We start from the raw sequence: 25,876 nt of genomic DNA, 5'->3' as shown, positions 1-25,876 counted from the left end.
GATGGACGTTCAAAGACTACTGACTTTACCGTAATTTCTTTTTATAAACTTGAAAATATCATACTTATACCTATACCTCATAGAAAACATATGTATAGTTAATAAGTCAATAACTACATTCTACACGATAAAGATAAAATTATTATTAAAGAAATATTTGAAGTATAACAATGAGCAGGTCGGCCTAAATAATGACCAGAAGATAGTAACAGTTCGTTTTATTTTACTCGCCTAACCTAACCTAAGCCAAGCCGATATCTCGTTCTAACTATACTCGCTGTAAACGTAAATTATTTTAACGTTACGTTAATAACATACAATCATATTGGCTGTTGCTGGGACCCAATGTTTTGCTCGTTCTTACCAATGCTCGTCATAATGGTATAGTGATTTTTACTACATTACATTTTCAAAACATAGGTACAAAAAGAAATTTTTTTATGAATTTTTAACTACAAAATAATATGCGATTTTGGTGAATTTAGTCAACATTCTAAATTTCTAACTTTAAATGCATTCAAAAAAAATTGTACCTATGTATTTTTAATATTTTTATAAAGATATAAAAATAATTTATATGAGATCTTTTATTATATTTTCAAGAACTTTGACCCAGCAAATAATTTTTTATCGATATTTATAAAAAAAAAAAAACTAAAAAATGAAGAAAAACAGTTGGAAATTGTTGAACATTTTGTCATAATATAATGGGAATATAATAATATAAATATTTGGTAAAAATTTTAAGTGTATCTACTGTCATATTTTTTTTTGAAATACAACAAAATATCAAAAATTGTTTAGAAAAACAGTTATTTTATGGATGAATATAAAATTCATAAAAATTTAAACTTGAAATTTTAATAAAAAATTAATTTGGTTTTCTGATATACAAATGATAACTACAAAATAATTTGCTAATATTCGCGTCAAAATATTTGACGATTTTAATATTTTTTGATTGAGAAATTAATGACTTGTGAGGCACTTTGTATCCACTTTTCAAGCATTTGTAACTGTCAAATAATTTTAAATTCATAAAAAAAAACTAAAATAAAAAATGCAAATTTCTCATACTTATAAATAGTTCAAAAATAGAATAAATATAAAAATAGGATTATTCTATTGTGATTTTTGTTTAAAGAAAACAGTTTTATAAATATATGCATACCCACTAATAATATAAATCTTCAACATTTTTGAAAAATTGTTGTGATGGCAATGATAAGTGTACAACAAAAGACCCCTGGAAAATCATATGTTTGCTAACGTATAATCTCCCTCTTTTGTCAAAATCCTAAACATGCTACATGCCATTGAAATATAATAAACATTGGAAAATATTACACCAGAAAAAAAAATCAGATATTTTCCAGTAATTCCTTCTTTGCCCTGTGGTTTATTAGTTACATACCAAAATATTAAAGATGTAAATTATTGCCTAACTATAATTATAATTACAATATTAATTATTACCTAACATTATAGGCAGAAAAAAATAATAATAATAAAAAAAATATATATTCTATTTAATTAATAAGTGGCCACTTTACATTTCATATATTCATATATAATTTCATATTTCAATATTCTTAATGACAAACTGCATTGTCAATTGCATTTTCTTTCATTAACATAGTATTTATTATAATACATTTCTGAAGTTGGACATTGTGTGTTATTGTTACGTACTGATGATTTGTTACACCAACTCTCAATTTTTAAAGTTGTTAAAAATATATAATATTCTCTTTTACATTTATTATGGATACAAATAAAAACATTAAATGCATAATCATAGTTTATATTAAATTTTAAATCTTAAACAATTTTCATCAGAATAGTACAGATGTGGTAGTTGTGTATAATTAAAAATGGGTAGTATGTATTCAATCACAAGCTTGCAAAGTCACATCTAATGTATTATTATCATAAAGATCCTTAAACTTATTATATTATTATTGTAGACATCTTTAATTATTTTTATCTTATATTTTTTGATTAATAATCACTTAAATTAGTTATTGAATATACATATATAAATATATTATACTTATATATTTTTTTTAATAGTTTTAAACAGCACAATAAATAATATATAATAATAATAATAATAATAGTAATAATAATACTCATATAAATAAATAAATATATAATGTGTGTATGTGTGTGTGTGTGTGTGTGTGTGTATATAAATATTATACACAATTGCACACACACATTTATAATTTTTTTTTGTTTAAACAGAATTTATCCAATCTACATAAATCTTAATACATTTGTAGTATGTGTGTATAAATTAAAAATATATTGTTATGTAACTTCCACATGTATTTATTTAGAAATTGTATATAAAAAAATAATGGAAAAATAAATCATTTCATGTTTTAGTATAATATAAAACTTAAAATTTAAGCTAAAAATAATAATAATAATAATAATAATAATAATAATAATTATAGTATAATAGAAAATGCATAGAGATGTACGAGCAAAATGAACCAAAACAATTATATAAAAATTAACATATAAGTATACATAATATTTGGTACATATTTACTAGTAATAAATTAGGCCTAGTGTAATAAGTTGTTGATTAGGTAAAACAATTTATATCATTAATCAAAACAATAATATAGTATTATATAATATTATTTGACCAAGTATAAATAAAGGTTTGTCAATACTCAAATGATTGAAACAAATATTTAAAATATTTCTAAAAAGGCTAAAATTGATATTTCATTATTTAGTGTAATATAAGACTGGAAAAAAGCGCTAATGAGAAGTTTATTTTATTATTATTATTATTAAATAAGTAGGTAGTAATTTTTGAGAATGATGTTTTCACTCGTGCATTCAACTTGATTCCTTTTCCTTCTCCTTCTCTTTAGCTGCAAATAACACATTTTATTAATTATTTGAATATATTTAATTAGTATGAGCATAGGCATTCTCATGATTTTTTATTGGGGGGGGGGATATGAAAATATTTAAATATATTAAAAATATTTTATATTTATTTATTACCTATTACTAAGTTAAACAGAAAACTTTATACTACCTAACAAAAAAAGGCCATCCCCCGTATCCCCCGCTCGTGAGGACATCAATGAGTGGAATCAATTAGGTGAATGCTCAAAAATGAGTTTTTTTAAACATTCATGAATGTACTAAATAATGAGCACTTAAAGAGAGTGTTAGTTTTTTTTATAGACTTAAATCATATATTTTAATATTTAATCATAATATTTAAACATTGACGATTGAAGAAAAAAGGAAATGTATTTTGTAATGAATTTAAAAAATATAGAAACAAAAGTTGAGAAATTCTTTAAAGATTTTCTTCATAATAAATTAGATACTCAATTTATAAATTATATTATTATTATATTTGTATCTACTTCAAACTTGTTATACAAGCAATGGTCAGTAATAATTGCATAACTAACTCAAACACCTAGATAATCTAAGTGAATTATGAATTTTAATTAAGTAAAAACAAGATATAGATTTTCATTTTTTATAATACAAAGCCAGATTGATGACTGGCTATACTCTTTTTTAATACAAGAATATGCCAATTTTGTGCATCTCTCATTCTACCATTGAGACCGATTGCACTATGACAGGATATCGCAGGGATATGTGTAAAAGAACTGAATTTTGTCAGGTTTTAGCATATTAGTTTTTCTATACTGATTATAGTTGCCAGTTGGTATATTATTTCTAAGTTTAAATACATTTAATATGGTAAAAATATTAACTGACTCAACATATTTAATACATTTTAAATGAGTTATACATTTTTTTGTACAATTCATATAAGAAATTAAATGATCATACTTGTAGGACTTGAAACTTCAGGAGTTGTAGTGCCATTAGCAGAAGAATCTTCTTCTTTCTTTTCCTTTTCTTTATCAGCATTCTTTGATTTTCCTTTAACCGGTGTTGCTGGTTTTGGTTTTGGTTCCAAGCTTGGGTCCAACACAATTTTTCCAATATTTTTTCTATCATGCATTTTTTGCATAGCCTCACCAACCTGAAATTATTTATAAATATTAATAAAATATATATTTGATTATATATCTTCAATCTACTTGAATACTAACATCTTCAAAAGCCCAAGTGGAATCAATAACTGGTTTAACCTTTCCATCTTTCCATAATCCAATAACTTTGTCAAATATGTTTGCCACATATTCAGATTGGTTTTGATGGAACAACAATCGTCTTAAATTGAATCCCATAAGAGTTTTGCTGTCATCAAACAATTTCAATGGAGAAATTTTATCCACTTGCCACCACTTCCAAAAAATAAAAAATAAATTTTTTGTTTATTTTTATTAACTAGGTACCTATTCAAAACTTACAGATTTAGCAGCACTAAAGAAGCTTTTTGTTTCTCCTGTGACAATGTTGGATGAACCTAAAAGTATTGTTTTACATTATTTTTTATTATAACAAAACATTTTAATTAATTTTGCAAAATACTGAGTACAATATAAAAATAGAAAAATGCTACTTACCAAACAAAATATATTTTCCCATAGGCTTCAAAAGAGAGTATCCACGGCTACATTCTTCACCACAAACACAGTCCAAAAAGAGATCCACTCCTTCTGGAGAAACCCTGAATAAATCGATTACAAATTTTAATATAAATTCAATATTTATTAAATTATGTTAATTACTTTCTAACTTCAGCAGCATAATCACTACCACGTTCCAAAAGATGATCAATGGTTCCTTTTAAAGCTTCATGTTTAGTTTTTGATGCTACACCAAAGACAGTGACATCTACAGTTTTGCAAAGTTGGGCTACTGCTTGACCCTTAAAATAAAAAAAATGTATAATAAGTTTTATTTGTGTTATTACTTTTCAACGAAAAATTATTTTTCTTGTCTATGGTTTAGAATTTTAGATTAACATAATTTATAGAATGTTCTCTAGACACAATAAATGTTCTTAAAAATGTATCTAATAAAAAAGTATACGTATATTTTATCACTAAACATTAAAATATTAGTAAGTATACTGATTTAATTTGATATTAGATGTTGTTATTTTTATGACTACGGCTGTAAGCCTGTAAAATGTTGTATTAAAAACAATTTAAAATTATAATGTAACTATAAGTTTAATTGTTTAACACTCCATATATTTTTAATTAACTTTACCCTTCAATTTCATAAAATATAAGACGAACAAAACCTAAAAATTAAAATATTAAACTCGTTGGTAAATTTAATATTATTATATGAACTAAAACTTAACTCTAAATTGCTTACAAAATATAATTCTGTCAAGAAACAATTAATAAGAATAATAATTAAAATTATCAATTATAGCTTTGTAAACATTTGAAATTATAAGCTAAGTAATGAATATTATTAAAAACATAATAATTATATTATGGGTTTTATTACAATTTTATATTCGTTATGGATTAATTAAGGTCCTCTTAATGGCACTATCTTTCTTAAAAGATAGTGTGATTACAATAATATATTCTTTTCATTATGTTATTATATTATTATAATTGTACAGATGTTAGAATTAGAACAACATTTTCATATTTTTAGTCAGTGAAAATATTTTTCCTGTTATTTACGCTATAATACTATTGAAGTACTAACTACAAACGCTTTCCAAATTCTAGATAAATTTTTTCACTTTTATAAAATGTAATACCTATGTATTTATAATATGTATAAATGTGTGACGTAATAATGCATATATTTATGGAGTCAATGATTCATATTAATATGCGGGTTTGTATGAACTATATAAATTGTATACAGTCACGAAAAAAATTACTAAATAATAAATATGACGGACAAACTTAATACAATTATAATATCTACATAACGTTTAAATTCTTCGCTTTAATTATATTATACAGCTTTTGACCAAAGGTTATCGCGATAAATGATACCTAACAATTTAAAACTTCATAACAGAAGAATCATGAGATTTCTAATCACTAAAACGAATGCTTGTGTAGCTGCAATTAAACGACTAGGAAAAAATCACAGAAGAGAGAGCGTCTATAATCGATTGATCGCGGTGAAAAACAATTGACATTTATATTTTATACCACCATCGCACTATGTAAACATGTGCCGCGTTTTCCTACACCAGTCAGCAGTCGGTATTTTTTTCACATATACAAGTAGACTATATAATGTCTTATCTTTTGGCGGCGGTGAAAGAACTAAATCGATTCATTACTCGATTTAATTATGTATAATATTATTAATATTGTATATTGTATGATATTCCGATGGAGATTTGCGATTTGCAACATTTTGAATCAATCATATTTTTATTCTAAGTTGATATTCTAGATTATAAAAGTATAATAACAAACTTTATACTTATATATATTATACATTTTAATATTTATTATAATAGTCACGATGGTGGTTACATCGTCATGTCTAGTGACCAGTATGTAGTTTAATTATTTACACGTTTTGGATTTACAAATTAAAAACGTGTTCATCAATGGTTAAGTTTTAAATTTCGAATAATCCTAACATTGACGGCAAAACCAATAGAGAAAAATAGCTTACAGAGAATAAGCACGCTAAAATAATTTCCAAACTTTCTCCCCACCTAAAATAAATATATGTATAGGATTAACGATAAAATGTTATTTTACAATTAGTAATATTGGAACCATAATTATATTATTACTTTAGATAATTTATGAATTTGATTTTGTTTTTTATCACTGGAAAAAAAATAACCTATGAAAAAATAGGAATTTTAAGAGTAAGATCATTATAATCGTTATTGAATGAAAACAATTTTAGGTTGATCATTTGAAACCCTCAATTTAAAGTCCTACTTACGCCTATTAAGTAATATAAATTATCTATGGATTGTATTAAAGCAAAATATTATACAATGTATTAAAATAATAATAATAGTATGTCATATTGATACACTTTATTGTAAATAACCAATAGGCAAGAAAAACAAGACGTGTTGGCTAGATTGGTGATTAGATATCTGAATGTTTATGAATCTATTATCTATACCTTGCGTTTATAATTAAGTAGGTATAGTGACTAAATAATATTTTTTATGAGTATAAAACAATATTTTATTGGTATTATATTTTTAAGCTTTTAAAAAATATATTATTTCATAAAACTACGCCCAAAGAATATCATCATATGGGATCTGACTCCAACATCACAACATATAGATACTTGTATTTGTAAATGTATACTCTTTATTCATCCCTGATCCAAATAATATGTAATAGTGTAAGAATTGAAAAGGAATTTTGATTGGGAGAAAAAAATGTACAAAACCAATAACAGAAAACAAAGAAACCAAGCGATAAAATTATAGGATAGGTAAAACAGTACAATATTTTAGTAAGTAATACACGTCATTATAAAATATATAGTATGAAATGGAAAGGAAACCCCATCTCATCACAAATACAAACTTGCACGCGTTTGGAATGTCATAAATTATAATATTGTCTCAGAGTTTAGGCCATTAACTAGTCAAAAGTTAGAAGTTATACTTATGTTGGTGACAAAGTTATTTTTATCTAACTTAGTTGGGGTACTGTGTTCACGACTAGAAGTTACTATTCGTTTCATTTTCATATTATACTTTGTAAGTAACTTGTACATGTAACTGCTGCAAGTTAGGTTTTCTAACTTTAACTTTACTTAGTCACTCTAAACATATATATCGTGTATAGAATATAGGTAACATATAATTAAAATATATACTTACCACGCCACCACCGGCCGAGTGCAGTATCAGGCTGCTGCCGGGCTTGACGGCGCCCAACTCGAACAGCAACACGTAGGCAACGATGTAGTTGGTGGCCAAGGCCGCGGCGTCCACATAGTTCAAGTTATCCGGTATAGCAAACACGTTCTTGGCCGGCACGGATACAAGCTCGGACCACGCGCGCCACTCAGGGAGCGCTACAACGCGATCGCCGACCTGTGGATAAAATACACAGAATTGTTATTACATTATTATAATATACTAAAAATACAAATTTAAATATGAAGTGATAAACAGATAATTCGTGGTGGTTCGACTTTAACATAATATACATTACAATATGTGAATAGATTAATTTTATATTTTAATTTATTAGAGTTTCTTATTTCTTACTGGAAAAAATACTAACAAACCTGATTTTTATATCTATTTGTGTTTACAGCTATTTATTTAATATATTATGGGTGATGGGTAGTTTACTCAATTCGTCTCCAAAATATTTCGAACGACTACGCTTTATACGAGTTACATAGTTATTCGTATTATATAATATTTTATTCATCCGTTATCGTATACTTATACCACGCAATACGTAACAATAATAATAATAAAATCGCTGTTGTTGTTATTTTTATTATGGTAATCGATTTGCACGTGGGAGAACGACGTCTGTTTTTCAGTTTTTCATAATAACTGACAAAGAAACCGGTTGTCGGTCAAGAGCGATAAAAAAAAAAGTATTTTTACGAGCACTAGGGGCTAATAATAATATTTAATAATGATAGAGGACTGAAGATGTAATGCCCTGGAGCATTTTTAATTTTCGAAACGTATCATTAATACGAATCCAATGTTTAGAACTCAATATGCATGATCTAGTTTGACACTTGGGTATTATAATAATTTCATAATATAGAGTACATCGATATATTATTGTGATATTGATATTATAGTTTGATTAAATAGGTCATATTAATGTCAGAGACATTAATTGGATAATTTGATAATATGCGTATTAAATATCAATTATTAAATAATATTATAATAATAACAATTATTACATAAGGGTTGGGCCCACATGAAATTATATTTAGATAAAAGAAATATATACCATTTTATTGAATTTGAAAATAAAATTATATAAAAAATGCTTTTATTCGACGTTTTTATAATACTCCAATATAAGTTTTATTATTTTAATAAGTCATAAAATTAATAACTTGTTTGAAAACTCATTAAAAGTGAACACAATATTGATGAATATTTAAATATGTTATATTTTTATACTAATCTATTTTTAAAAAAATCTTGATAAATGATATGTAGATACCGGTTTTTTCATCATACAGTCGTCTATATAATTTTAGTGCATTCAACATATTTATTTAATCGAAAAGTAAACCATTTTTTTTTTGAAAAAATGTAAGTTATATTTTCGGTAGTATCTCTGACAAAAAAATCCAGACGTTCACGTATATATTTCTCTTTTTCTTCGTCTTGTTAACGATCTGCATCTGGTTTAACGCATTCACGTTGTCACTTATTATAAGGGAGAAAAAAATAATCACGTGTTGACGTACTTAATGGTTCCCGACGTTCCCGTGACTACGATGGTGTATCACCATCTCACAGCTGCAATGTAACATTATTCGGGTATTTTATTGTGGTTTACCTCTGTCGAAAAAAGTAATATTGCGTGAATAATTAACATTTGTCTGTACGATCGTTATAACGTCGACATTATTAACGGTTGGCGTGTCGTACGAAAAAATACTATAAATGAAGTTTTCAGAACTTTTTAACTCCAGATACAATACATTGGCGACGACCATGACGTGGCATATACGCAAACGCGGGCGTAAAAAATTCAATCGAATTGGCCATTTATCCATTTACCACCGAGCATAGACCGCTACGATGAATAATGATCATCCCATATAGATGTTAGCCATTGAATAGGTGTGTAGTTTGTATGTGTAATGCAGTATTCGATTATTAAATAATTAGACTCAATGAGGATCAATTATCGTCATTATTCACGTTTCACACGACATCGCATTCTTGGATCTGTGGCCCGCACGTGTGAGAGCGCCCACCGAGTGTCCACGTCTCCGTGACACTATAGTATACAAATAAGTGACGGCAGCAAACGGCGCGTCTCCACTACTCTCCCTCCACCAAACGATATAAAAAAGAAACGGTCTATTAACATTTTTTTTTACTTAATCATATTGACGACGACGACGTTTGCATACCTCGAGGTTAGTAATCCGTATAGCTTCTCTATGCGGGTTATAGTTTAATTATTATTACTATTATTATCGTCTGTATATACGGCACACGCACCGCTGCAGTATATATATTATGTGCACGCCGGACCCTCCTATGACATTGAACAGTGTAATAATACGTCCCGTCACTTAAGAAAATAACCGTCGTTCCGTCGCCACTCCGGTCTAGATGATAACATTGTATTTGTATTATACTAAAATTTACCACAGACGATTCTATTGTAAGTATAAGGAGTAAGGATGCCACGGCATGCCGCACCCCCTTCACCTCTACGCATATTTTAACCGCACGTGGTTCGCACGAACGATTAGAAACTTGTCCCTTTTGACGGCTGTGTATACACAGTACACGCATATACGAGGTTAATGTCAAACAACGCGTTTTACTGAACTGCGATGATGGAGAATTGGAGACCGAGATGAGTGTGATGGGATGGAAATTGAAATCTATCCCTGTCGATCGTAAATAGTATATACATTCCTTTACAGCTATAATGCTTAATCGTGTCTTTAACCTCAGACTAGACGGTTGTTGTATGGGCACCGTATATACTGTATACATAATAAATTAATAATATTCTATATACACATACCACTACATGTACGAGAGATCTCGTTCGCAATGCACACGCAAGCGCCGGATGCGAACCGACGCTTCGGTGAACGGAATAGTTTAAATTAAGCCGAGCTGTTAAACAAACACATGCGTTTTTCTCGTGTATCAAGTGACTCGTGTGTACATAAGATATATCATTATTAATCTCCGTCAAACACTCGCGTGGGCAACGATATGCGAATATTATTTTCGTTTCGTTATTCATTTGTCTATTAAAAGAATTTGACACCGGAGAATCGCGTATATAATATTTTAATACATCAAGTAAAAATCAAGAGCGACCGGAAAATTGATATCCCTACGGCCTATGTTTCAAAATTCGATACTGCCGAAGAACACAATAATACTACTAATAATAATACATCCTATACAAGATATCATACATCAGTACATCACACACACGGATGGTTAGCCACGAATGTATATCACTGTAATAATAATAATAATATATGCAGTCGTCGTTTTCTGCATCGTGATTCATATTATGTATACAGCAGATATTTTTACCTTGAACTTCTCAACACCTTCTCCGACTTGTTCGATGACGCCGGAACATTCGAAACCCAATATGAACGGAGCTTTAGGCAGAGACTCGATCACGCCTTGTCGGGCCATTAAATCTTGGAAATTCAAACCACTAGAAAAGAAAACATCAAAATAATTAATAAAAATGCATTAAATAAGTAGTTATACATCGATATAATAATTTTAAAATTGCAAACTCCACGCGCGTTTTGTTTCAGACAAAATGATTATATTATTATACATATGTATGTAACCTACGTCCGAAAAATAGTTATAAAAACAAATCATTAAACGGAAAAACACGACGAACTCCATGCTGAAATATTTTTTTGTGTACGACATTTACGTATATAAGTATTAGTGTTTACTACAGATATGTCGATATAAAAAGTGAGTATTTATACAAGCATATTTACATATAGTAAACTATACGAGTACATTTACAATAAATTATAATGCGATCGTCATTATCCGTCTCGTTCAAAAAGACGAGATTACCGCAACAAAAGAGTAAAAAATATAAAACGCGAAGGGTATAGTTATAGGTGTGTAGTAGGAACACATTATATTATATATAAGTTCATCGATATCGATAACAATCGAATACAGGTGTCTTTTCAAACACAATATTGCCGATACGATACACGACATTTTCATTTCCGCGTAAAAGCCACCGTCACCGTCGTCGTTGTACACGAAAATGGGTTTTTTTTTTTTCAATTTGTACAATCGAAAAACGTAATCCATTTATCGTGTCGCCTACAGCGGCGGGCGGTGCCCTATACATAACCATGTACATATTATATCGCCACGAGACACGGGAAACGAGGTGATTCAGATCAACAATGTATATAATCGGGTTTTAAAAGCATTTCCAGCCCGCCGCCGTCGTGTCGGTGCGCCAAACCGGGGGAGCGGTGTGTATACAATAAGGCGCACACCGAAAACGTTGCTATTATTGGCTGTCGCGCGCCCCAGTTGGCCCGATTTTTATTTTATTACGAGACACGATCGAGTGCAATAATTACATCGCAATGTAAACGTAGCGCGACGGCGTCGGCAGCAGTGGCGGCGGCGGCGGCGACGAGGGCTGTGCAGTGGCGGCGACGGCGACGACGAGGGCTGCACACAGTGGCGACGACGACGACGACGATGACGGCGTCCGTCGCGTGACCGTCAGTAGTTAAACGCGCGCAATATACAAGTGATATTACACATATAATGTTATATCGTAGTCGGGGGGAATAACCCCTGGAGGGACGGACGAGTGGCGGCAGTCGTGAGTAGTGCACAGTTGTATATTTAGGTATATGCTATAAAAATAATATGTTTGGTGTGGTGTGGTCGGCCGGCGGCATTATATTATATAGGTGCAGGTATATATATATATATGTATATACAGTCGTCATCGTGGATTGTAGTTTGTAGCGTTCGCGGGGTGGTGTATCCACGCGCGCGTTCGTGTGACGGCGGCGGTCGCATGGGGGTTAGAGAAAAGGGGAGGAAAAAACCGTATTTATCAGTGACGCCGACGTGTCTAGACGTGTTGTACAGTCACGTAACGCGGTTGCCGCCAGCCGTCGGGCCGCCACGACACTGCAGCACGTCACCCATTATATATCATTATATAGGTGTATTATTTGTAACGACCACGTAGTTTTTGTAATATTTATATAATACTACTACTACTACTACTACGCACGGCGATTCGTTTTTATTATTATTAAGTGCGTTATATATACATAATAACGCACGTATGTGATGTATATAATAGTAATAACATCATAACCCATAGAATTTTTAATAATAATAAAATAAGTTAACTATAGTAATACGAATATACGTGCAGGCGGTGCCGGCGCGCGTTCGTTAAGACGAGGTCCGTCGTCGTACAGTAACGATAAATAAAAAAATCGCGACACCGGTCTTATTTTTTTATCCCTTCGGATTATTAACATTATTGCCCAACGACTACCCACGCGTAATAGCAACTACTACTCGCCTTAGTACCTAGTAATGAGTTTCCTCGGAGCCACTTATTATCTACCGACACACCATGACATTTCATATTGTGTTAGGCGCGCAACCGTAAATCATTTTGATAACGGTTTTTATTTCGCGTCCCCACGCATGCGCGCTGCTATACAACGGAAAACACTTTAAAGAGATTAGCTAAAATCTTCGGCTGTGACGAGGTCGTTTTCATAATATAACGTTACTTCCGCCTTTTGACGCGGGTAGCGGAATAATAGCGTTTCTCGATCACGCGTTGACGCCGCAGCCACCCCGGCCCGTCAACCCGAGAGAAACGGAAGTAAAGTTAATAATATATACTGTTCCGGATGTACGTCAAGTATTAGGTATTGCAATTGGAAAACAGAGAAAATCAGTCAACCGTGCAACTTATTCCCACTTTTTTTACGTAATGAAAATACGACTGCGATACGTAAAAAAATATAGTTGCTCACAAAATTGTGCCACTGTGCCAGTGTACGACGAATGCAGATTTCTCCTTGTCGACGGTTAACGACAATTGTACCGGAAAAAACTTTTCTTTTTCAACCCTCCTCCCGTCACCTCAGTTCTATATCTTATATCACTACTTGATGCACGATTCACTGATTCTCTCGACGAAAAAAAAAATAATAAAATAAAGACTTTTATTATTATTTGGACACTCAGGCAAACAGATAAGGTCAAACCGTGTCGGCGTGTATTCATTGTCGGTTCGGAAACACGAAAGCTACTTTAATATTATTACTTTTAGTTTTTACAGTGTAGTTTGGTATGATTCAACTCTATATAGGTGCCTTCTAAATTATTATTATTTTATCCACAATAGTACTGATTGTTGTTCAAAGGATCCGACCTCATTTTATTATTATTTTTCACTGTTAACGATATATATTGTTTATTAGCTTAAACTGATATAGGCGCATTACTATAGAGTAAAAAAAATGTTCTTTGTGTTTATACACGTGTCGACATGACACAATATAAATCATCTGTTGATAATCCCGGCAACATCAACCTAAATCATTATAATATATATTGTACAGTTAATAAAAAAAATTAGATATTGAAATTCGTACTGGGGTCAAAAACCTATTTATTTTTCTATAATGTAACTACAACGTAAGATACAACGTTAATCATAAAACAACTAGGATTAAGTATATTCGACTTGAAATTGTTGGAAAGAAAATTCCATAGCAATGACAGTAATACAGTATGCATATAACGCGTAGACATGCTATTATACTACATATAGATATGTAGCAAAATGTAGTAATATGAAAATGCAATATGCATATAAAGTTATATACAGTGCTTGATAAAAATCATTATAGTATAATATATAGTCAATATTCAATTTTAACACTGTACAAATAAGCATGAGAAAAATATTGAGTATTAGGTACATTCTGTTAAATATGTGTTGAATATTGTAATCAACTAAACATTTCAAATAATATTATCTGATACAACATTGTACGCAGTACTTACTACCTACTTAGAAAATTGACACAGTAGAAACTACAAATAAACTAATAAGATTCTTTGATGAAATTAGAAATAAAATAATGTAAAAGAATTACCGAATATACGTAAAAAGAAAACAAAAATAAATTATAAAAGTAATGTTAATAATGCTGGCATAGTTTTTGAGTCGATTAGCCAAAATATGAAACATAAAAAGTGGTGCTAGTGTACGCGACCAAAGACCAACCTCGGCACCCGTAATATAAAAATAAATTTTCAAGTAATGTGGGGGTGTAAAAAATTTTGATATGGAGGTTACGATTTTGTATAAATTATCTAACAATTATTACTGCCTACTGGATCTAAATTTCAAATATGCGGGTACCAGCGTAACGACTCGCATACCTATTATATATTTATATATAATATTGTTAAAGTGTTATCGAAAATACGATGACACATCAGTTGTTGAGTTAACAAGCACTTCCAAATATTTAATCCTTATTAAATTTATCTCGGTCAAAAGTCAAAATTACTATTATTATTTAGGTATAAGTTATCATTTATCATCCATCATTAAAATAACGATAGTCTTTCATCATGTACAATTTAAATATTTAAGTATACTGTATACATTGGAAATATAACTGCTTTATTTTCTGAAATAAAAAATGATTTGTACTTTAATTTTTTTGTTATACCACTTAAAATTATTGATATATACAAATTAAAAACATAAAATAATTAACCACCATCAATAAATATTAATTCAAAATGATAGATTAGAAATGTATATTTGTGTAATAATAAATACGTCAAATATAATGTATTATTTATTTTTAATTAAATTTGAATACCAATATAATATTCTCGAAGGATCAATGGGATGCCTGGCATCAGGCTATTATTACATTTTATTATTTATTTTTACTTAATAATAAACAGTAACAAAATAGCGACGAATATCTACAATAAGCATTTTAAATGTATTCTATTGGTTAGTATGGTATGTATAATAATATATAATGAATCGTAATAGACTTATAATTTTTTTTAACTATGCGTACCTAATAAAAAACTCATCACGTTTTGGAGCATCAATACTGAGGTACTTCTGGTAAAAAAAAATTAGAACAATTTAGTATTTAAAAAGGTCTAAACTAGTTAAGACTACAGTTCTCTTCAAACTATTTTAGTTTTGTGGAAATTAATAAATATTAACCATAGGAACTTGGTACACCGAAATTTTCGAAATATTTAGACTATTTTTTAACTATCTTTTTATAGTTTATACGATCAATCTACTCGTATTCACGCCATTCTTCGATACACCGGTATTTACTAATAACTTACATATGTTTTTTAGTAAAAATTACTTAAACCTCATGAATTAAAAAAAATACATTAGCGATATTGCGATAATATAAATATATTAAAAGATAAAAAATAATTACTAGGTATTTTAGAATTAAATGCCGATTCATCAGCCTCTTTCACTCAAAATTGTTTTTCGTGTACAATATCATGATTTAACATTATGAATTTAAATTCAATATATCAATTACTGTGTCCTACTCAATGAAAAAATACACTCGAAATCTAATATACAGTAGAGCGAATTCTACAGTCTTTTACAATATTAAGTTTATAAATTTCAAGAAAAAAACGGAGGTATTTGTTTTTAAATTTACAGTCAAAATAACACTTGTCAGTTGCAAACAAATTAATGAAAAATTAATGACTAATGTAAATTTCAAATGATGTATGTATAAACATAATATGAATGCTCTATCTTATAAAAATGTCATTAATATAACTACGAATTAAATAAAAATCAACACATTATACAGTAATTTATTCAATGAATGAAAAATATGTTAGGTATTTTACTTAAACTAGAAATTCCTTCGCGATTTCTAACAACACACCCCTGCGGCGAAGAATGTTATGACTTCCTTTATAATATGTGTATTGTCCAATCGAGTTTTTATACAATAAATCCTTTATTATGCATTTGGTGTTTTTCAACCCCTTACTTGAGTTTTGTGATCGAAAATAATTCTTATTTTCTGATAGTTTGGTTTAGACTAAACATTGAACAACGTACGTAAAGCAAAAATATAGTGGTTATCGGTTAATACTTTATGAATTACTATGGTGCTATATAAATAGTTATCCATTACACTTTCATAAATGAAAAACAAAAACACACTTGAGCTGTTGAAATAGATACAAAATTTATTTATTTGTTAAGAATAGGTTATTATTTACCAGTAGTTTAGTTTACAAAATATTATAAAATAATAACTAATAAGATAATGAAAATTATGGTTATATAATATGAATTGCTAAATAAATATTTCCGTCAACACTTGAAAATTTCAGTTTTTGTCAAAATGTCAATTATTTCCAAGCATTTATCATGTTATTATCATACTGTGGTATGTCATTGCATGTTATTTATTGGTGGTTTAATATTTCTCTTGAAGTAGGAATAAATACTAATGAATAATTCTATTAAGTATATACGATAAAAATGTATATTGCTATTAAAATGAATCATTTTACACAAGTCTTCGAATTCCGTAGGTAATATAAAATAATGGGATCGGCCTGAATGACTCAGCGAGGTGGTAGCCTTTTTCGCATCGACCGATCGATCTCATTCGCACGTACACACCCATTCACGGCATCCCTTATCGGAAAAAACGGACGATAGGCATTACGATAACGAGTTTTAATCAAACGAGGTGACGAAAAAAGCAGTTAAAAGTTTTTTTTTTTTTAAAAAACAGTGCGAAATAAAGAGCTACATAAAGCTAATCGTCGGGTGACAGATTTAAGTCATATTGGAGGTGAAGGGGTAGATGGAGAAATATGCGTCGAAGGGCGGTGACTTGTAAACCACAGTTGCAAATAATGCTGTCTGCTGTTATAAAGTGCAATATTACATTGGACTTGTTGATCCCTTCGCGATATTGTGATAACGAGCGCGTGTGTGCGAGCCAAGACGGGTCGACGAAAGGCAGCGTAACTGCGTAACCGTCGAACCCGTCGCCGCCGTTGAACCGATCGCAACATGTGTTCGTACCGTCAGCGGCGGGCGCAACGTTGCCAGGTTTGGTCAAAACATCCCTACCGCGGCACCACCGCGAGCCGAGCCCCATGCATACATATATAATATGATAATACAATACACGCCCTAAACGTCCGTTCGCAAATACGAGTCATATATTATTTTGTTGCAAATCTCGATACTATTTCGTTTACGAGCACATCCCAATTATTACGCTATAAAAGAAACCGGATTTTGTTTGTATAGGTACTATGAGAATTTTTTTCGACATTCGGCAAAGAAGATTTTGCCCCTCGATGACACAAATACGAGTGTTTTATGTCTAATTTTACAACGAAATCGCTTAACGAATAATTTATTTTTCCATCTTATCCCGACGACCGTTTCGAACGTCATAAAATTTACGATTCTTTCTTCTCTGGCGGCTCTTTTATAAATATTTATTATTGATTTTTTTTTTTTTGTTATTCTATTATTTTTAAAACACGTGTTTGATCCTCGTATAATAGCATTATTTATTTATTGCGTGGTGCTATTATAAAGTTACGATACGGTTACAGGAATATAATTGTAATTTGTAAGTAGCAAACAATACTCGTCGATAAGAACTACAACTGCAATTAACGATAGCCACCCGAGTTTTCGTCTACAAAGCCAAAACAGATACTGTTGTATCCGATATGCACGATGTTAAAAAAAAGGAATGCTGTGTTCTCGAATTTTATGATAGCGAAGGTGGTGGGAGGTTCAAACATAATAATCATAGTATTAAGAAAAATCGACACAGGTATGATTTTCACTACGTCGAAATAGAAAAAACCAACAAAATCATCGAGACGATACGCGATTGGATATACTATTTTATATAATTAAAAAACGAATGATTCGGGGAATTGCATTTTAAAAATTAGCTTGTCGTACCTATAACCGGGTCGAGGGTTAATGACTGGTGGTAAACGACGGACAAGCGGGGCGGAGGACGTGACGTTTTTGCGAGTGTTAGGTCAGTCACATTCAACGAGTTTTCGGGCGAACGAATAAGTAGTATAATCCGCCTTCGCACGAACAAGCGCACACACACGCTCTCAAGTTATTACATAATATAATATATATATATATATATATAAATACATTGTTGAGTTGTAGTTTTTGTCTTTCGATAGTCCAGACGGTGGCGTGCGCATCTCAGGCCAAGGTTATTCAATTCCCTTTTCACTAAGCTATTATTATTTTATTCTTTTCGTTCTGGTAATTGAACAAAATCCGACCGTTAAAAACTCGGTCGAGTTTACAAACATAGATAATATTCAAATGACTCGGTCATCATTTCATCGTTCTACAAACGAGTCGGCGGTAATAATAACTTTAATTTTTTTCGTAGAACCACCGTCACAACAGGCAACAATTCTGAAAATTCCGTTATTTTCCATTTCCGTGACGGTCGGGTAACACAAACAACCGATTATTTATTTTTGTATGTATTCGATATTAATCTGTCATCATTGAATACTACGATACAGGTATAAACATATCTAATTTTTTACTGTTTGAAGAGCTGTTATACGTTTGAGCGTACAAATCGAATGTACAATGATGACAGATTTATCGAATATCGTGATGGTTATGGTTATCAATAATAAGTATTAGTAGTAATAGAAAAAATAAATCTGGTATTATTTATTAATTGTGGAAATAGAAAATGATCTAACAATATTTGATCGTCCATATGTTTCGTTTCGTTTTCTCGCTAGCACCCCGCCCGTCCAACTACTATTGTTGTGTGCGAACTCGGCGAAAACGCAACACGTTGTCGGCTCAACGACTGTCGAACAACGGAATATTAAACCCCAATGTTTCCACCCGACGAACGAGTCTACTACGGGTCCGATTACCGTGGAGAACGGTCGCGGCGAAAAGGGGAGAAAAAACCAGGCCGAGACGTCCATTTAATCCCCGTCCGACGTTTGTGTACACAGCACGAACGGCGGAATAAAAAAAAAATATTAATAATTATTATAGCAACGACAATGTATAAAAGGAGATTCGGACACAAATAAACAGGTGGGAACGGTGGAACAGCTGCTACCGTATGCACGTAAATCGGGATTCGGGAGGGGTCCTTTTGCCGCAGCCGCCGCGGGTAACGATTTATGGCCGAAAAGACGAGACGTCGCCGCCGCCACCTCGTAACACTCGTGCGAAAACTAACGCAGAACATTATTATTTATTGTAATCGTTTATCCTCGTTCGTGGACTTAGAGCTTAGGGAGGGATTACGACTAACAGGTAGCCGGTAGATGTGAGCTGACGTAGTATTATATCCACCCGCCCGACAACGAATGCGGGGTCGGTGGCGATCGATGAAAAATAAATCATAGGATGACAACAGGTTTACATCGTCTCACGTACAAGTTATTACATAATATGGTTAGAACACTAATCATACCACAGGGTTACGCGGTGGTCGCCAAATAATGTTTTCGGAGTAAAAAAATCGGGAAAGAAAAACGCCCAGGGCGGCGGCAGTACCCTTACACCATTTCTCACCCGATGACAACTTGTCTGTTCTTATCTTCCGGTCGAGGACCAAACCGCAACAATTGTGATGAAACACACAATGAACAATAATTAAAAATATTACATTCCCCGCGGACGATCTATTTATACGTACAAACTAGAGAGGGAGCACGTCCGAACCGTTATGCAACCACCATATGTTAGAGTCGGCGACGGATTGGTAGTACGATAATCGGATGATTGGTACTCGCAGGGGTAAAGACATAAATGTATAATTATAAAGTTCTGAAAAAAGATAACTTACCACGCCTTTACCCTGATCACGACTTCACCCTCGCCCATGGTCGGTTCGGGTTTCTTCAGGATCTTGACGGACTTGAGACCGCCGAACCCGGTGAGCACGACGGCTCTCATCTCAGCTTTTGGTGGTTCCTCTACGGCTGCCGCAGCTTTGCCGTTGCCCTCGACTTTTGGCTGTTCAGCGACGGTCTCGGTAGCCGATTTCTCCTGTGGCTGGTCTCCTACGGCTGCCGCTGCCGCCGCTACCGGTGTATTTTCTTCAGCCATATTATCGTTTTTCTTGCGAATGTTTTAAAATGTCGAAAGTGCGTACGAGAAAAATATCCTCGGTGAGATTTATTTGTCAGGAAAAAAGGATATATAATGCTATAAATCGTCGTTTGTCTGTAGCCGGCGTACGTGCGGGATTTCGTATGGAATTATACGAGGGACGGTTGAAATAACGACCGACTGAGTCCGCGTTACAACGGTGAGTGTCGAGTGGATCGTGGACGCTATGTGCGTATTGGCGCCGACAGCGTTGCCGAAAGAACACGGAGCGCGGATTGTGGCGGTGGCGGCGGCGGCGGCGTCGATGATTCGTCCGGCGGCAGTGGTGCTGAGTGCTGACGGCGGCCGGGCGGTGGCAGTAAGTTTTACGCCACCCTCTCGTGCAATAAAATTCCTACTCTTTTCTAATTTTCTATACGCGTACTGGAAGCCCCAGTGTGACCACGTGACTGTTGTACAGTTACCGTACGTGTGACGGGGTACCAAAATACGATAATTATGCGGTCGGCTGACCGGCAAAACGGAAGTTCGTTACTATTTATCACCGTGCGACGTTTGGGCGTGTACAGTACACGTAAGTTTGGCGCCTGCCATTGCCCATGCCCTATCTTAGTATCCAGTTCCAGCATTACCGATTCCGTCTTATAAAAATATGTCCAAGCTTTTGCATTTTTTTAATTCAAAACTCAGTACCGTGGAACCCAACAATTGTATACATTGAATACAATTTTTAAAATTTTTTTTCCAAAGCAATCGTTTTCGATGAATGCTCATAAAAAATTATCAAATATATTTTGTATCAAACCGTATTATAATTTATAATATCATACAAACAACATTAAAAAAATGTATAGCTATAATATGTATATACAGTTTAATTTTTTGAAATATTAAGTCTGAACTTTGTATTAATTAATCAGTTTAATATTTCAACATCATCAAAATCGTCAACAGCTTAATGGTCCATTATGGATCTGCGCTACCACTAATAAGCTTTTAATTTGATATTTAATTTATAATAATATTCGTAGAAGAGAGGAGTTGAGACACGTCTCAATTATCAGCAGTCAGTACTCACTACTCATACATTTATTCGAAATTTCAAAATCTAGACATCTAGTCAGCAGTTTTAAAGATTTACAACCTCCTCTCCTCTATGCATTTTTTTTAAAGATCGTCCCTTCCAACATAATATTTTATTATATAAGGTAACATATGATTTAAATATATAATTATTTTTAAATATTTAAGTCTAAGACATAGATTATCACTTAGACTCTAAGTGATAAACTTACTGCTGATACCTACCTTATGTTTGTTGCATAAAAATATAAAATAAGTGATGTGTAACTATAGAATTGTATAGTTTAGCGGATTACTTATATTAAAAAATATATAAGCTTTATTTTAGTATTATCCACACGTAAGAAGAGAGAACAGAAAAAAAAAGTCGAAACATCTAAATTTTAGATTTTATAATATAAACTATATATATATAATAATAAAAAAATTATAACATAAATGGATATAGAAAATATTCACACTTGATAGATAAAAACGAAGTGCTTTATTTTAGAATTGAGAATTTGAATTTATGCTAAATAGTCAATAGCTAGTATTATACTATTATATAACATTATTAAATTGCTTTTGCGTATTATATCGTATATATAGTTGTATAATTTTAATCATATTTTAATTATTTTTAATTCGGTGATATTAAATATTGAATTTAAATTAGGTACTTTCATTTAAATTTAATCTTATAATCGAAGAAATACTAAAAATTATGTATAGTTATCTAATTTTAATTAAGAATAGAATTCATTAGCTAAAGGGTATTTTACGATTGACACATAATACATCAAACATATTATATATACTCGTGTTTCTTCATAACTTATTCATTAAACTTATTCAAATTATCGAGGTAATTGAAAATGTTTAAATTACACTACTAAAAATAATCTATAACAGTTACTATGCATATAAACTATACAATAAAGATCGTCAGTAAAATATTTTTATGTCTTCAATTGTATTTGTCTATTATTGAATAAAATAAATATATTTACTTTGAATATTTTCCCAATTATTGTACTAATATATATATTATATACTTATAGATAGATAGTTTATTATTATTTTCAAAAAAATAGTTACAAATTAAATGTAATACAAAAATAATAGTATGCAAAAAAAATTGTATCCAAAAACCTGAGCTTGTGGGGAGACGAGAGTTCAAATTGTCCCTTAATTTTATATCTTATACTAAACAACACTATTTATAAACTTAAATACAAATTAAAAAGTAAAAATAACATCGTGGTATATAATTACAATTTATATTAAAACAAAAACAAAATTTTAAAGTAGGTAAATAAAAGTAAATTTATAATAAGTTGTGATTGCTATTTGATTGTTACTTTATGAATAACAAGTTTTTATATGAGCTATTAAAACTGTTTATAATATTTATATTAATACCAAAATAATTACAATAATTTAAACAGTTATAGTAAGAATTTCGTTTCCCGAATTCACTATTACATTTAAACTTTTTAAAAGTATTATTTGCAATTTACTTTTTAGCGTATACCATAATTATGCTTAAAACTAAATTTTTTATTATTATAGAAGTACAAATTACACAAAAATTTTTTTTATAAAAAGTTTTTCAAGTTTTATATATTTAATTTGTTGGGATCTTATATAGTCATATAGGTAACTATTTTATTATATGGTCAGCACGTGGCGTAACGATAGCAACAGGCTTTTATTCGTAGTCCATATAAAACGTCAGTTGAATAGTCCTCAAATACAGAATGCTGAAGAAAATCAATATGAATGAAATAAATTATACTTAAACAAACAGAAGAACATCGCAATGAGTGAAACTAACATCTCAGTTAAATTCTTGTATAAATAAATAAAAATGTAGTTTTATTCTGATGGCCTTGAATATTTTTGTACATATTATAGAAATAATATTATATATTTCAATTGTTTGACCAACAAAATACAATTAAAAATAATATTACACATATACTATATGTATATCATTCATTAATAAATAATAATATGTAACTTACCAAATGGTTATAATGTTATATGAATTACACTTTAGGTTTTTCATATTATAACAATAATAATATTATAAATCTTAAAAATAAAAATTGAAAGGACATTTTATCGTGCTAACTTTATTAGCTAGATATCGGGTATATCTAATATATTATGTACTAACATACCACATGGTAATATTATTTTAGAGGTTTATTTTTGGTTATAAAAATTGAAAAATATATATATAATATATATAATGATTTTACACATAGTAAATTTACTTAGATTAACAAAACACAGGAACGTTGAGATCAGTATAGGTCTGGTTCACTCAGCTACTAGACGATTACCGGGATAACTTGGATATTTTTCAATATTAGAATCTCAGTCAATGATGGGAAAATAATTAATTAAATCAGTTATGTGTAATTATGATTTATGAATGGGACATTTAAAATTCTTTTTGAACTAATGAAAATAACTAAATTAGTCAACATATTTAATTAAGTACGCTCTTATACATAATTGGTACCTACTAGGTTGCGCCGCGGAAGTAATGCGAAAGCAGATCCCTCGACGTCGTCGGTTATAACGGAATAAAAAAAAAAAGGTACCTATTAGGTACATACAAGTTATGTCTAAACGACTAAACGAGTATTTTCAAAACTTAAAATAAAAAAATATAAATTAAATTTCGTCTTTGATAAGCAAGCAATATTTGAGTTCTTTATTTTATCAGTTTAAAAGACAATATTCAACTTATAAATAGGGATGAAATTATTAATATCTTAATATCTTAATATCTTCCACCAATAAATTAAAAACCTACTATTTTATTGAAATGTATACATGATTTTATTAATATTACAATAGATCATCCTATGTAAACTGATGAGTGATGACTAACTAAAATAATATTAATAGTCAACCTATAGAAAATTATCATATTATAAGCATAGAGAATTTTAAATAAATAGTACTTTGTAACTGTGTACTAAGTTACTTTGCAATAAAATATATTGAAATCATTAGGTATATTAAACCTAAAACAGCTATATATGCTACATATATATATGAATTCTAAGACTGAGAATAACTATAATTACTCGTTGAGGTGTTACTATGACAGTATGACTAAGTCCACGACGAATATTAATCTAGAACTGTAATATTTTTTCTCTGAAAAATACTAGGAGCTCTTCTCGTATTTATATGAGTCCTAGTAGTGTCGTAAGTTAATATTGCCTATTATTATAATATTGATAAAGTTCCACTAAATACTGATCGTTAATATTATGTTGTGTATATGCACAATGTACAATACATCACTCATCTGCTTAATATTGGATTAAATATCTATATAGTATTTGAACGTACATTGTATGTATCATGTACTGACTATAATTATATGTATACATTATACAGTTATGTATTAAAACAGTGATGTGCTCACGGGGGGGGGAGATCTGGGTGTATAAAATATATAAGATTTATTTTATAACTATCCACACGTAAGAAGAGAGAACAGAAAAAAACATCGAAACACTTCAATTTTAGATTTTATAATATAAACTATATATATAACAATAAAAAATTATAACATAAATGGATATAGAAAATATTCACACTTGATAGATGCCCTCTTTTGGATTTTTTTGTATTATCTACATGAACAAAAAATTTAGGGTCTGTGACAATTCAAAAATGAGTATCCTCCCCTTTCAAAAAAGTTGAACACACCACTGTATTAAAATAAAGTAATAACTAAGAACTACATTTTGAGTTTACTACAACCAGATATTGATTTAGTTTGATGTTTAGATTAGAATATGAAATATCTACAAAATGAAATGCAAAGCTTCAATTTACGTACGTAAACTATATTTATTTGTATACTTGTATTTTTTAATATATTTTTATACATCAGTATGTCCAGGGGCGGATCCAGCATGTATTTATGGTCG

The 25,876-nt window shown here is 30.6% G+C and overlaps 1 protein-coding gene across 1 annotated transcript; it reads right to left on the bottom strand.

The window, feature by feature from the left end:
- Positions 1 to 2,134: 2,134 nt before the first annotated feature.
- Positions 2,135 to 21,135, bottom strand: LOC113554421 (synaptic vesicle membrane protein VAT-1 homolog-like). The gene is made up of 9 exons (XM_026958263.1): positions 20,581 to 21,135; positions 11,183 to 11,312; positions 7,769 to 7,984; positions 4,695 to 4,834; positions 4,530 to 4,633; positions 4,374 to 4,429; positions 4,113 to 4,307; positions 3,847 to 4,042; positions 2,135 to 2,894 (listed from the first exon to the last, which is right to left on the bottom strand). Exons 1-9 carry the CDS (start codon positions 20,841 to 20,843, stop codon positions 2,860 to 2,862), a joined length of 1,335 nt encoding a protein of 444 aa, XP_026814064.1. The 5' UTR covers positions 20,844 to 21,135; the 3' UTR covers positions 2,135 to 2,859.
- Between the last annotated feature and the right edge of the window lie 4,741 nt (positions 21,136 to 25,876).

This window comes from Rhopalosiphum maidis, chromosome 2, assembly GCF_003676215.2.
Source record: "Rhopalosiphum maidis isolate BTI-1 chromosome 2, ASM367621v3, whole genome shotgun sequence".
Taxonomy (NCBI): domain Eukaryota; kingdom Metazoa; phylum Arthropoda; class Insecta; order Hemiptera; family Aphididae; genus Rhopalosiphum; species Rhopalosiphum maidis.
The sequence above is the reverse complement of the archived record's forward strand: the minus strand, read 5'-3'. Positions and strand labels throughout refer to the sequence as shown.

Bases quoted from the DNA above. Each gene is read 5' to 3' on its own strand.
- LOC113554421 (XM_026958263.1), bottom strand. From the start codon at position 20,843: ATGGCTGAAGAAAATACACCGGTAGCGGCGGCAGCGGCAGCCGTAGGA. The intron at 11,313-20,580 runs GTAAGTTATCTT...TTTCTTTTCTAG, and splicing joins GTGATCAGGGTAAAGGCGTG to TGGTTTGAATTTCCAAGATT. The intron at 2,895-3,846 runs GTATGATCATTT...TGTTATTTGCAG, and splicing joins TGAAGTTTCAAGTCCTACAA to CTAAAGAGAAGGAGAAGGAA.